At 42.8% G+C, this 14,464-nt stretch overlaps 1 protein-coding gene across 1 annotated transcript in view; it reads right to left on the bottom strand.

The window, feature by feature from the left end:
* Nucleotides 1-14,464, bottom strand: part of LOC115482645 (protein unc-45 homolog B-like) — a 249,113-nt gene that overhangs the window by 211,777 nt on the left and 22,872 nt on the right. Inside the window, 1 exon segment of the mRNA XM_030222599.1 lies at nt 3,822-3,858. Coding sequence (XP_030078459.1) covers nt 3,822-3,858 — 37 coding nt within the window.

Here is a 14,464-nt window from a genome sequence, read left to right as displayed (position 1 = left end):
TGACTGGAGAATTAAATCAGGGATGTGATATAGACGTAATCTACCTAGATTTCAGCAAGGCTTTTGACACAGTTCCCCACAGGAGGCTCTTGAACAAACTGGACGGGCTGAAGATAGGACCCGAAGTGGTGAACTGGATTAGGAACTGGCTGACGGACAGACGCCAGAGGGTGGTGGTAAATGGAATTCGCTCGGAGGAGGGAAAGATGAGTAGTGGAGTGCCTCAGGGATCGGTGGTAGGACCGATTCTGTTCAATATATTTGAGAGTGACATTGCTGAAGGGTTAGAAGGTAAAGTTTGCCTTTTTGCAGATGATACAAAGATTTGTAACAGAGTGGACACCCGGGAGGGAGTGGAAAACATGAAAAAGGATCTGCGGAAGCTAGAAGAATGGTCTAAGGTTTAGCAATTAAAATTCAATGCGAAGAAATGCAAAGTGATGCACTTAGGGAGTAGAAATCCACGGGAGACGTATGTGTTAGGTGGAGAGAGTCTGATAGGTACCGACGGGGAGAGGGATCTTGGGGTGATAGTATCTGAGGATTTGAAGGTGACGAAACAGTGTGACAAGGCGGTGGCCGTAAGTAGAAGGTTGCTAGGCTGTATAGAGAGGGGAGTGACCAGCAGAAGAAAAGAGGTTTTAATGCCACTGTATAAGTCGTTGGTGAGGCCCCCACCTGGAGTATTGTGTTCAGTTCTGGAGGCCGTATCTTGCTAAGGATGTAAAAACAATTGAAGCGGTGCAAAGAAAAGCTACGAGAATGGTATGGGATTTGCATTACAAGATGTATGAGGAGAGACTTGCTGACCTGAACATGTATACTCTGGAGGAAAGGAGAAACAGGGGTGATATGATACAGACGTTCAAATATCTGAAAGGTATTAATCCGCAAATGAACCTTTTCCGGAGATGGGAAGGCAGTAGAACTAGAGGGCACGATACGAGACTGAAGGGGGGCAGACTCAAGAAAAATGTCAGGAAGTATTTTTTCACAGAGAGAGTTGTGGATGCTTGGAATGCTCTCCTGCGGGAGGTGGTGGAGAGGAAAACGGTAACGGAATTCAAACATGCATGGGATAAATATAAAGGAATCCTGTTCCGAGGGAATGGATCCTCAGAAGCTTAGCTGAGATTAGGTGGCAGAGCCGGTGGTGGGAGGCGAGGATATTGCTGGGCAGATTTATACGGTCTGTCCCAGAGCCGGTGGTTGGGAGGCAGGGATAGTGCTTGGCAGACTTATACGGTCTGTGCCCTGGATATGACAGATACAAATCAAGGTAAGGTATACACAAAAAGTAGCACATATGAGTTTATCTTGTTGGGCAGACTGGATGGACCGTGCAGGTCTTTTTCTGCCGTCATCTACTATGAATATGTTACTATGACCTTACGAGACTGGGCGGCTAAATGGCAGATGACGTTTAATGTGAGCAAGTGCAAGGTGATGCATGTGGGAAAAAAGAACCCGAATTATAGCTACGTCAAGCAAGGTTCCACGTTAGGAGTTACGGACCATAAAGGGATCTGGGTGTCGTTGTCGATAATACACTGAAACCTTCTGCTCAGTGTGCTGCTGCGGCTAGGAAAGCAAATAGAATGTTGGGTATTATTAGGAAAGGTATGGAAAACAGGTGTGAGATGTTATAATGCCGTTGTATCGCTCCATGGTGTGATCGCACCTTGAGTATTGTGTTCAATACTGGTCGCCGCATCTCAAGAAAGATATAGTAGAATTGGAAAAGGTGCAGCGAAGGGCAACTAAAATGATAGCGGGGATGAGACGACTTCCCTATGAAAAAAGACTAAGGAGGCTGGGGCTTTTCAGCTTGGAGAAGAGATGGCTGAGGGGAGACATGATAGAGGTATATAAAATATTGAATGGAGTGGAACAGGTGGATGTGAAGCTTTCCAAAAATACTAGGACTAGGGGCATGCGATGAAACTACAGTGAAGTAAATTTAAAACAAATCGGAGAAAATGTTTCTTCACTCAACGCATAATTAAACTCTGGAATTCGTTGCCGGAGAACGTGGTGAAGGCGGTTAGCTTAGCAGAGTTTAAAAAGGGGTTAGACGGTTTCCTAAAGGACAAGTCCATAAACCACTACTAAATGGACTTGGGAAAAATCCACAATTCCAGGAATAACATGTATAGAATGTTTGTATGTTTGGGAAGCTTGCCAGGTGCCCTTGGCCTGGATTGGCTGCTGTCGTGGACGGGATGCTGGGCTCGATGGACCTTTGGTCTTTTCCCAGTGTGGCATTACTTATGTACTTATGTACCAGGGGTTGGGTCCAAGCCAGTGATGAAATTTTCGATATCGGTGTTGTCCTGAGTTGTTACATAGGTTTGCAATTTTTTCATTTAAGTATTTAGCAAGGTTGTCTTCAGATGGGATGTCTGTATTGGTTGTGGTGACCAAGGTGATGTCTAGTAGTTTGTTCACGAGTTGGTATAATTTCTGTGTGTCTTTGTAATCTGGCCCTATTTTAGTTTTATAGTATGACCTTTTGGTCTGTCTTATTGTGTATTTGTATTTTCTTTGCATTTGTTTCCATGCGTTGAGTGTGTGTTCGTCTTTTATTTTTTTCCAAGCTCGTTTGAGTTTCCTGGATTGTGTTTTTATTTTTTTCAGTTCTTCGTTGAACCACTGTATCGAGTTATGCCTACGTCAGGTTCTTGTTCATAAGGGTGCTATTTCGTCCAGTATGCTTCTGCATCTTTTATCTCATTCTGAGAGGTAGTATATAGAGTCCGTTTGCCCTGCCCATTCGTTTTTGTATATCTGTTGCCAGAATGTTTCCGAGTCTATTTGGCCTCTTGTGCTGTAAGTTGTGTGTTGTTGCATACGGTGTGAACCCTTGTCCCACCATTTTAGGGATAGGTTTAGTTTGTAGTGGTCGGTCCATGGTACTAATAACTGAACTTTAACATCTGTAGAGAAGGGAACAGTAATTATATCTCCCTTCTCCCACCCTTTCTTCCAAAGTATACATATTGAGATCTTTAAGTCTGTCCTCATAACACTTTAGTCATCCCTTCCTTCCGACACATCTGCTCTGATTTTCTTTGGTTAAAAGCCTTCAGTTTCATTAGTAAGAGCTTTTGAAATGTGCACTTATGCCTTGAGTTCTCTACAGAATTCTCAAACTAGCCTCAAAACATTTATTTGGATTATAAAGCTGCTTGCTTCATTCTGTGCCACCAGAATATCTTGATCACTGAACATGGGCGCTATCAGAGAATGTGGTTCCTCATCTCTCACTTCTCCTTTCATTTTAACTCTATTCTATGTTTTATTTACTATGTAAACTGCTCTGAAAGCATTTGTCTCTAGGGCAGCATATCAAATTTTAGTAAACCCAAAACCTGAAACCTTGTTGATATAAACCACTGACCATTCTAGTAGGTGCCCTCTGGACAAACTCCTGTTTATATATTTTGGAAGGTGCAGTCTCCAAAATTGTACACAATATTCTATACGAGGTCTCACCAGAGTCTTATACAGCTCCTTTTTCCTACTGGCCATTCCTCTCTCTACGCACCCAAGCATCCTTCTGACTTTCACCATTCCCTTATCTTCCTGTTTGGCCATCTTAAGCTCATCACTTATGATCGTCCCCAAGGTCTCACTCTTCTTTCATGCTTCTGCTCTTTAACCCCTTGGGTTTTCACTGACCCTGCATTTTTTATAGCATTAAATCCTAGCTGCCAAATTTGAGACCTCATTTATTCTATCTAGACATCCTGTGCACAACAGGGCTTAAGATATCATAATACAAGAGTAAAGGAGTCAGAATAATATCCCTTCTCACATACCTTTTGACGAATCTTGTGCTGCTTGTACATAATTTTCCTAAGACATTTAAAAAGAAACACAGCATTAGCATTAAATCCTTTGCCTCATTTCTCTTCTTTTACAACTGGAAGAACAGCAAATTAAAATGTTTTTTTTCCGTGTGCGGTAATAGTTGGCAGAAAGGTGACTAGGTGCTAGAAGACATACAACTGACCAAATTATTAGCTTTGAAAGAAAGATTCTAGCATGTGTCTTATTTAAGCACATTGATAGTGATTAAGCCACATATGCCTAGGGGAATTTGAAAATATAAGGCTTCCTTTCAGTTTTTAGATAGTGTTTAATGGAAGTTCGTCAAGTGGCAAAAGCTAAGCACATTGTCTTGCCCTCTCATCCCAACACAACATGGACAACCCCACAAGCATCGACACCCCAGGTCACACCCTCCCTATTTCAGACAGCCTGAAAATCCTTGGCATCATAATAGACCGCAACCTTACTCTGGACAGCCAAGTAAAATCCACCACAAAGAAAATGTTCCACTCAATGTGGAAGCTCAAACACGTGAAACAATATTTCTTGAGGGACACCTTTCGCAACTTGATACAATCAATGGTATTAAGCCACCTTAGACTACTGTAATGGAATCTATGCAGGATGCAAAGAACAAACCTTAAAGAAACTACAGACTGCTCAAAACACAGCAGCCAGACTCATATTTGGAAAAACACGATTTGAAAGTGCAAAACCCCTCCGCAAAAAACTACACTGGCTCCCAATCAAGGAACACATTGCCTTTAAAATCTGCACCATGGTCCACAAAATTCTCTATGGCGAAGCGCCTAGGTACATGACAGACTTAATTGACCTACCAACCAGAAACACCTCCGACTCAACACGATCATATCTAAACCTACATTACCTAAGCTGTAAAGGTCTTAAATACAAATCTACCTATGCATCCAGCTTCTCCTACATAAGCACACAATTGTGGAACGCACTACCAAAACCCCTAAAAGTGACATACGACCATCTAAACTTCCGGAAAATACTAAAAACTACCCTATTCAAAAAAGCATACCCTCCCAATCCAACCTAAAGGACTGACCGTGGCTACACAAGAAAACCGAAGCATGTATAAACACAACGCTACTCTCCCACCTTACGACTATTACTGTGACTTTGCCATTTAAACTACATCTCATCACAACATCACATTGTATTTGTTCACACCGGAAATGGCAAACCCCTTCCGGTACTATGAAAGCCACATTAAGCCTGCAAATAGGTGGGGAAATGTGGGATACAAATGTAACAAATAAATAAATAAATTGGTATATACAAATATTGTTCTTGTATTTTATTTGAAAATGTACAGGGCTTCTCCTTCTTTATGTGCTGGGCAGTTGGGGGGGAGGGAAAGGATGGGAGATTGGAAACTATAATAAGATCCTGTTTTTTTGGAAAATGAATACAAATAAAGATTTTAAAAACTCCTATGCTACACAAGACGCTAGTGAAGTCTTACCCTTATTGGAAGTTAGAGGAACTCATTTCATACTACTGAATCCATGGCTATCTCTTCCCATGAATATTTGGGAATGGGTAATAGCTGAAGAAGCCCCCCCAAGGTCGACAATTAGCACAAACAGGGCAGGTAAGAACGAATTGCCATACATCTTGTTCCATTTGGGTACCATAGTTTTCCCTTCAGGAAGAGATACTTCTGAAAAACCTACTACTTTAGTAGGTTCTATCAAACACTAGCACTAGATCTGGATCCATGGATCTGGATAAGGCATCTGCCCCATTTTTCTCCGCAGGACGGAAAATAAGACGGAAATTAAACTGAGCGAAGAACAATGACCATCTGGCTTGATGGGGATTTGTTTGGCTTGTTGCAGGTAAGGTTTTTATGATCGGATATAACGGTGAAAGGATGAACAGCTCCTTCTAGGAGATGTCTCCACCCATAGGCGGTCGGTGGCCCAACTGTTTGGGGAAGCTAAAGGGGGCGGGGTTAGGGGTGAGGCCAGGGGTGGAGCTTAAATCCATAATTGTCTGATAACAGAAAAAATAAATAAAAATAAAAGTCACAATACCTTTATTACATTTAGATATTAGCTATGTATCATATGTCAAAGAATAAAGTGGTTGCTCAAAGCATATACTAAGCACAATCGCTCAACTGCAAAACACTATGCACAACTTTGTGCAAAAACACACTCAGAACCTTACTGTACCATAAATATTACACTGGGCAGAACCTAATACACCAATATACCACCCATACGGAAAATGCAGACCGTCAACAATATGAAACAAGGGATCATATCATCACAATTCTCATGTAGAGCCATAAAACACCCTAATTCATGTTTAATGTGGGATAAAATGCCATAAATAAGTAAATAAATATAAACTTTTAATGTGATTCTCAAAGTGGACATATTCCAAACACTATAATGAAAATAAAATGATCTTATCTACCTTTGTTGTCTGGTGACTTTTTCTGATCATGCTGGCCCAGTATCCAATTCTGTTGCTATCTGTCCTCAGTGCAGGTCAGGAAGTTATCCTCGTTAAATATCTCCCTGGCAACACAGGACACCTCCAGCCAACACCCCCCCTAGCTCTCCCAGCAGTAAGGTAAACAAACCATAAACCAATTTCTACAACCGCTTACAAAAGGCTAGAGGGCTTTCACTGCAGCTCCTGCTGTGAGGATGGAGGTAAATCAACAATTTAAACCCCTCAGAGCACAGCAGGGGAGGCTTAGCCTGTCCAAGCCTCTTATACCAGGCACCTATGTCTCCACCTCTCTAATGCTAGCTTCATGCTAGTAATTCTCCGTCTCCAACTGCATCACCTTGAGAAAGCACCACTCTGGCCCCAATAGCTGAGGCATCAACTTTGAGAATAAATGGTCATAAGGGATCCGGACATGTCAAAACAGGGGCCGTGAAAAACATTCTTTAATTTTTTGAAAAGCTTGACAGGCTTCACTAGAGCAATTCTTAGTGTCCGCCCCTTTCTTTGTAAGAGCAGTAAGAGGGGCAACAGTAGTGGAGTACTGGTTAATGAATTGGCGATAACAGTTAATAAATCCCAGGACGCGTTGTATGACACGAAGGCCGACAGGTTGAGGCCATTTCTGAATCACTTGCAGTTTGGTTGGATCCATTTGCAATCCTGACGCAGAAATGATGTATCCTAGGAAGGATATACTGTCTTGATGAAATACACATTTCTTCAGCTTCGCATAGAGTCTATTGTCATGGCGATGTTATAAAACAGTCTTGACATGTTGTATATTTATTTGTTACATTTGTCTCCCACATTTTCCCACCTATTCGCAGGCTCAATGTGGCTTACATAGTGCCGGAGATGCGATTGCAGACTCCGGTGTAGACAAATACAGAGTGATGTAGAGATAAGATAAAGTTCATGTGGTATTGCCACGTGAGATAAAGTAAAGTTCGTGTGGGATATCCACATAGGGCGTCATACATGGAAGAGTTGTGTTGTGTCCATACCGTATTTTGGTTTTGTTGTGTTGTAGTGGTCAGGCATTTATGTTGGATTGGTAGGGTATGCCTTTTTTAACAAATACATTTTTAGTGTTCTTCGGAAGTGTAGGTGGTCATACGTGGTTTTCACAGCTTTAGGGAGAGCGTTCCACAGTTGCGTGCTTATGTAGGAAAAACTGGATGCGTAAGTTGAATTGTATTTGAGTCCTTTGCAGCTTGGGTAGTGCAGGTTTAGGTACGTTTGTGATGATTTTGAAGTATTTCTAGTTGGTAGATCAATCAGGTCTGTCATGCATCCCAGGGCTTCACCGTAGACGATTTTGTGAACCAAGGTGCAGATTTTGAAGGCAATATGTTCTTTGATTGTGAGCCAGTGTAGTTTTACGCGGAGGGGTTTTGTGCTTTCAAATCACGTTTTACCAAATATAAGACTAGCTGCTGTGTTTTGAGCAGTCTGAAGTTTCTTTAAGGTTTGTTCTTTACATCCCGCATAGATTCCATTGCAGTAATCTAAGTGGCTTAGTACCATTGATTGTATCAGGTTGCGAAATGTATCCCTTGGGAAGAATTGTTTCACTCGTTTGAGTTTAAGGGACATTGGGGGGGAAAATAGCTGAAGCGAAATCAAACGGCTCTATTTTTTGTTAAGACGGAAGGTCCCGCCCAGGAACCTCAGGTCAAAACAGTTTGTAGAGTTGCAGAAAAACAAAGAAAAAGGGCCAACACACACTAAAAACACTACAAGAAGCAAAGAAAACAAAAGAGGGAAAATTGATCTCATGCTACTCAAAAGAGTAAAAGGCTGAAGGCAGGGAAGGCCACAAGAGAGAAAAGTCCCACACTAAAGACAGCATTTAACAAAATGTCCTCTCAGCTCCATAGTAAGAGAAAAACTGATGATCCTGCAGAACTGAGAGAGGTGGGAAGGCACACATGCATATGCATGGCTGGGACTGCCAAAAGCCTCTGAAAAATCCAGAAAGCCGGTCAGCATCCACAGCGGAGCTCTGTCGGCAACATCGCCCACATATGGAATTACTGATGTCCTTCTCATCCTCAGAGAATTACCTAGACAGATATATTTCCTGTTCCATCATTATCAGTACCACAATAACGTTCTGCAAAAAGACAACTGATTTTAAACATATATGGTTTTAAAAATGAAAAGATATATATATATATATATATATATATATATATATATATATATATATATATATATATATATATATAGATATAGATAGATATAGATAAATATAGATATAGATATATAGATAGATAGATATAGATATAGTATTTTTCAATTCAAATAATATTAATAGAAAAGAATTGAGTAGTTTGTTTAGAAATTTAAAAGAAAGAAATTGAAATATGGCTGTCATGTGTGCTGAAAGCAGTCTTCCACTCGTCGTCTCCTTTTATGCGGATGAGGTTATAAGCTCCTCTGAGATCCAATTTACTAAAGATTTGTGTCACGATGGTGACTGTTTCCTTGCGGTCCGGATCTTCCGGGCTGCCAGACTTGCTTCTCTTTTTTGTGCCTGAACAGCACCCATAGATGCCTTGTGATTCCTGCAGCTGTGAACTTCAGCTGCTGGTGGGCTTTATTAGCCACCTGGAAACTTCTGTGTTTGCCTTTGCATCGTCTAAGGTCCCTGGTATGTGGGTGTGCTCTGTGCACTTCTGCCTAGTCCAGTTTTATTCTGAGTTCTTGCCTGGTTCTTGTTTGTTTGTGTGTAGTTATCTTTGGTTTTATTGTTTAGTTCCTAGTCTTGTTTCTGGTCTGTATTTCCTTGTCTTGTGTCTATGTTCATTTTTAGTGGCTGCTTGGCAGCTTTTAGTCCTGACTCTGTTGTGTGTTTCCTGTTGGTATCCAGTTCCTGCCCAGTCCAGTAAGTCCTGCCGGCCACCTGCACCCAGGGGCTCAAGCCGCTGAGTCCACTCTGAGTTCCAGTTCCAGCCAAGATGCTGAGTCCAAGCCGAGTTCTAGTTCCAGCCAAGCTGCTGAGTCCAAGCCGACTTCCAGTTCCAGCCAAGCTGCTGAGTCCAAGCCGAGTTCCAGCTCCAGCCAAGCTGCTGAGTCCAAGCCGAGTTCCAGTTCCAGTCAAGATGCTGAGTCTACTCCAAGTTCCAGCCAAGATGCTTCCAAGCCAAGTTCCAGCTCCAGCCAAGCTGCTGAGTCCACGCTGAGTTCCAGTTCCAGCCAAGATGCTGAGTCCAAGCCGAGTTCCAGTTCCAGCCAAGATGCTGAGTCCAAGCCGAGTTCCAGTTCCAGCCAAGCTGCTGAGTCCAAGCCGAGTTCCAGTTCCAGCCAAGCTGCTGAGTCCAAGCCGAGTTCCAGTTCCAGCCAAGCTGCTGAGTCCAAGCCAAGTTCCAGTTCCAGTCAAGATGCTGAGTCTACTCCAAGTTCCAGCCAAGATGCTTCCAAGCCAAGTTCCAGCTCCAGCCAAGCTGCTGAGTCCACGCCGAGTTCCAGTTCCGGCCCAGATGCTGAGTCCAAGCCGAGTTCCAGTTCCAGCCAAGCTGCTGAGTCCAAGCCGAGTTCCAGCTCCAGCCAAGCTGCTGAGTCCATGCCGAGTTCCAGCTCCAGACAAGCTGCGGAGTGCACGCCGAGTTCCAGTTCCGGCCAAGATGCTGAGTCCAGACCGAGTTCCAGTTCTAGCCAAGATGTTAAGTCCATGCTGAGTTCCAGTTCCAGCCAAGATGATGAGTCCAGATTGAGTTGCAGTTCCAGCCCAGATGCTGAGTCCACTCCGGGTGCCAGTCCTGATTCAAGTCTTGATGCCAGTCCCAGGTCGAGGTCCAGTTCCTGATTCCAGTCCGAGATTCAGTCCTGATGCCAGTCCGGGTTCTAGACTTGACTACTGTTCAAGCTCCAGGCCAGCTACACCTGGTCATGTTTTGAAGCTCCTCCGTAGGTTTCACCATTGTTACCCCTGGAGACCTGAATTCCCCGTGAAGGTCGTGGGGCCCATGAGGGGGAGGTACTGTCATGATGGTGACTGTTTCCTTGTCTGTGCTCACCTTGCCCTCTGGTGGCCAGAACCGGGGCTGCTATGGACTGTCACACGTTCCAGACTTCAGCCTAGTCCGGTCCAGATCTTCCGGGCTGCCAGACCTTGCTTCTCTTTTTTGTGCCTGAACAGCACCCGTAGCTGCCTTGTGATTCCTGCAGCTGTGAACTTCAGCTGCTGATGGGCTTTATTAGCCACCTGAAACTTCTGAGTTTGCCTTTGCATCGTCTAAGGTCCCTGGTAATGTGGGTGTGCTCTGTGCACTTCTGCCTAGCCCAGCTTTAGTCTGAGTTTCTTGCCTGGTTCTAGTTTGTTTGTGTGTTAGCTTTGGTATTATTGTTTAGTTCCTAGTCTTGCTTCTGGTCTGCATTTCCTTGTCTTGTGTCTGTGTTCATTTTTAGTGCTGCTTGGCAGCTTTTAGTCCTGACTGTGTTGTGTGTTTCCTGTTGGTATCCAGTTCCTGCCCAGTCCGGTAAGTCCTTCTGGCCACCTGCAACCCAGGGCTAAACTCCTGGGGAAGGGCGGTTAAGTGCAGGTGAAGTCTAGCCTTGTCTCTGGTGTGGGATGGTTTTGCCTGCCACTGCCGCTCCTCGGCAGTGGCCAAGGGCTCATGAACCTATTTTCTGCCTTGAAAACCTAACAATTTGGGCTCCTTGGAGCCGGTCAAATAATTCTGGGCTGACAGGGAAAGGGTAATGATTTATAACAGTGATAGCATTCAGCCTTTGATAATGACCCCCTCCCCCCCCCCCCCCCCCCCCCCCACCACCACCAAATGTCACTCAGTATGTTTATTAATGAATGAATTCAGCTCACCAAAAAAACTCACTGCAGTCTGTAATTGGGGGCATGAATATTTAACAAAGGGTAAAATGAGAGCTCAATTTCTACTTTTACCAAAATGTATTGGCCTTCTCTATCCCAGTCCACTACTTTAGTCTGAATTAGCAACAGTTTAAATAGAAGAATCCCGATTACGTCATGGAATCAAAAACGCATAGTAAAAACTTTATTAGGTATATTAAAAGCAAGAAGCTGGCAAAAGAATCGGTTCAACAGCTAGATGACTGAGAGGTAAAAGGGGGCACTCAGGGAAGACAAGACCATAGCAGAGAGATTAAATTAATTCTTTGATTTGGTCTTCACTGAGGAAGATGTGGGAGAGATACCGGTGCCAGAAATGGTATTCAATGCTGACGAGTCAGAGAAACTAAATCAAATCTCCGTAAACCTGGAAGATGTAATGGGGCAATTTGACAAATTGAAGAGTAGCAAATCACCAGGTCCATATGGTATACATCCCAGAGTATTGACAGACTTGAAAAATTAACTTGCATAACTATTGTTAGTAATATGTAATTTATCTTTAAAATCAAGCATGGTACCGGAAGATTGGAGGGTGGCCAATATAACGCCAATTCTTAAAAAGGGGTCCAGAGGTGATCCGGGAAATTACAAACTGGTGAGCCTGACATCGGTGCCGGGCAAACTGGTAGAGACTATTATATATATATATATATATAATATTATATATATATATATATATATATATATATTATATATATATATATATATATATATAACAAAATTACAGAGCATATTCAAAAGCATGGATTAATAAGACAAAGCCAACATGGATTTCGTGAAGGGAGATCTTGCCTCGCCAATCTACTACATTTCTTTGAAGGGATGAACGAACATGTGGATAGAGGTGAGCCTGTCGATACTTTGTACCTGGATTTTCAAAAGGCATTTAACAAAGTACTTCATGAAAGACTCCAGAGGAAATCGTAAAGTCATGGGATAGGAGATAGTACTGTGGATTAAAAACTGGCTAAAGGATAGAAAACAGAGAATAGTATTAAATGGTCAGTATTTTCACTGGAGAAGGGTAGATGATAGGGGTCTGTGTTGGGACTGCTACTTTTTAATATATTTATAAATGATCTAGATATGGGAATAACTATTGAGGTAATTAAATTTGCTGACAACACAAAGTTATTAAAAGTTGTTAAATCACAAGAAGATTGTGAAAAATTACAAGACGACCTTATGAGACTGGGAGCCTGGGAATACAAATGGAAGATGATGTTTAATGTGAGCAAGTGCAAAGTGATACATGTGGGGAAAGAGGAACCTGAACTATAGCTACGTGATGCAAGGTTCCACGTTAGGAGTCGCCGACCAGGAAAAAGATCTAGGAGTCATTGTTGACGATACTTTGAAACCCTCTGTTCAGTGTGCTGCGGCAGCAAAGAAAGCAAATATTATTAGGAAAGGAATGGAAAATAAAAATGAGGATGTTATAATGCCTTTGTATCGCTCCATGTTGCGTCCGCACCTTGAATACTGTGCGCAATTCTGGTCACCACATCTCAAAAAAGATATAGTGGAATTAGAAAAAGTACAGAGAAGAGTGACGAAAATGATAAAGGAGATGGGATGACTTTCCTATGAGGAAAGGCTGAAATGGCTTGGGCTCTGTAGACCTCATTACAAGCTTTGGTTAGTTTGTTATTTACGTTCCATTGAACAATATAATACTCACAATTTATCTTTATTATCTTTTCCTAGATAATTCCTTGGGAAATTATTTTTAAGAAAATTGTTCATACGTTTGCTCGCACATCAGAATACTCTTCTACTTAAATGAAGATGCATCCCTAGTTATCCTATTTTTAAGAAGGGTTTGAAAACATTGTTATTATACAAAAATATGCTATGGAAGTGCAGTGTAGGGCTGTTTTGGTAAGATTATTTTTATTAGGATAATGTGTTTATGACAAACTTTACAATTTTTTTACACATCCTATTTTTCTTAAATCTAGTATCTTTGTTGTAACTCACTATTTTTTTTTGTTACATTTGTATCCCGCACTTTCCCACTCATGGCAGGCTCAATGCGGCTTACATGGGGCAATGGAGGGTTAAGTGACTTGCCCAGAGTCACAAGGAGCTGCCTGTGCCTGAAGTGGGAATCGAACTCAGTTCCTCAGTTCCCCAGGACCAAAGTCCACCACCCTAACCACTAGGCCACTCCTCCACTGTTGCTACTATTTGAGATTCTACATGGAATGTTGCAACATTCCATGTAGTGTAGAAGTCGGCCCTTGCAGATCACTAATGTGGCCGCGCAGGCTTCTGCTTCTGTGAGTCTGACGTCCTGCACGTACGTGCAGGATGTCAAACTCACAGAAACAGAAGCCTGCGCAGCCTTCTACATGGAATGTTGCTAGTGGAATAGCAACATTCCATGTAGAATCTCAAATAGTAGCAACATTCCATGTAGAATCTCCAATAGTATCTATTTTATTTTGTTACATTTGTACCCTGCGCTTTCCCTCTCATGGCAGGCTCAATGCGGCTTACATGAGGCAATGGAGGGTTAAGTGACTTGCCCAGAGTCACAAGGAGCTGCCTGTGCCTGAAGTGGGAATCGAACTCAGTTCCTCAGGACCAGAGTCCACCACCCTAACCACTAGGCCACTCCTCCACTCTATGAACCATATCATTGGTATTACATTATAGCCTGCTAATACCAATAACATAGTAACTATGTATGTTACTATGTTATTGGTATTAGCAGGCTATAAATGAGTTAACTGGAACTGTAAGTGTCTGCTACAACCTTCACTTGGGCAGCGGCACTCATAGGCTGCTCATGACCTGCACCAGGACTTCCTCCCTGAACATTCCCACCCCTGACGGAAGGAAGTCCCAGTGCAGGCCATGAGCAGCCTATGAGTGCCGCTGCCCAAGTGTAGGCTGAAGAAGACAGGATTTCAAGATATGGGGCTGGGGCCGGGTCTGACAGTGGGTGTGTATGCCACTGACGCACCTTGTTTAAATAGGCCACTGGTGCCAGGACCCAGATAATTTACCTGGGCAAGTTAGGACTGCTGTTTGCACGGTGTTATTTACTTGGATAGTTATCCGAGCAGTAGCACTCATTGTAAGCTGTGCCATGATAACTTCCAGGTCTGCCTCAGCACCACCCAGATACTACTTTGTATGGGTGAGAGCAGAGAACACTGAGGAACTCCATCTGGTGAAATCCAACTCTTTGAAAACAAACCTTTCATTTTACCAACATAAAATCTGGTAAGCAAAAACTCCTTA

The sequence above is a fragment of the Microcaecilia unicolor genome, chromosome 13, assembly GCF_901765095.1.
Source record: "Microcaecilia unicolor chromosome 13, aMicUni1.1, whole genome shotgun sequence".
Lineage (NCBI taxonomy): Eukaryota > Metazoa > Chordata > Amphibia > Gymnophiona > Siphonopidae > Microcaecilia > Microcaecilia unicolor.
The sequence above is the reverse complement of the archived record's forward strand: the minus strand, read 5'-3'. Positions and strand labels throughout refer to the sequence as shown.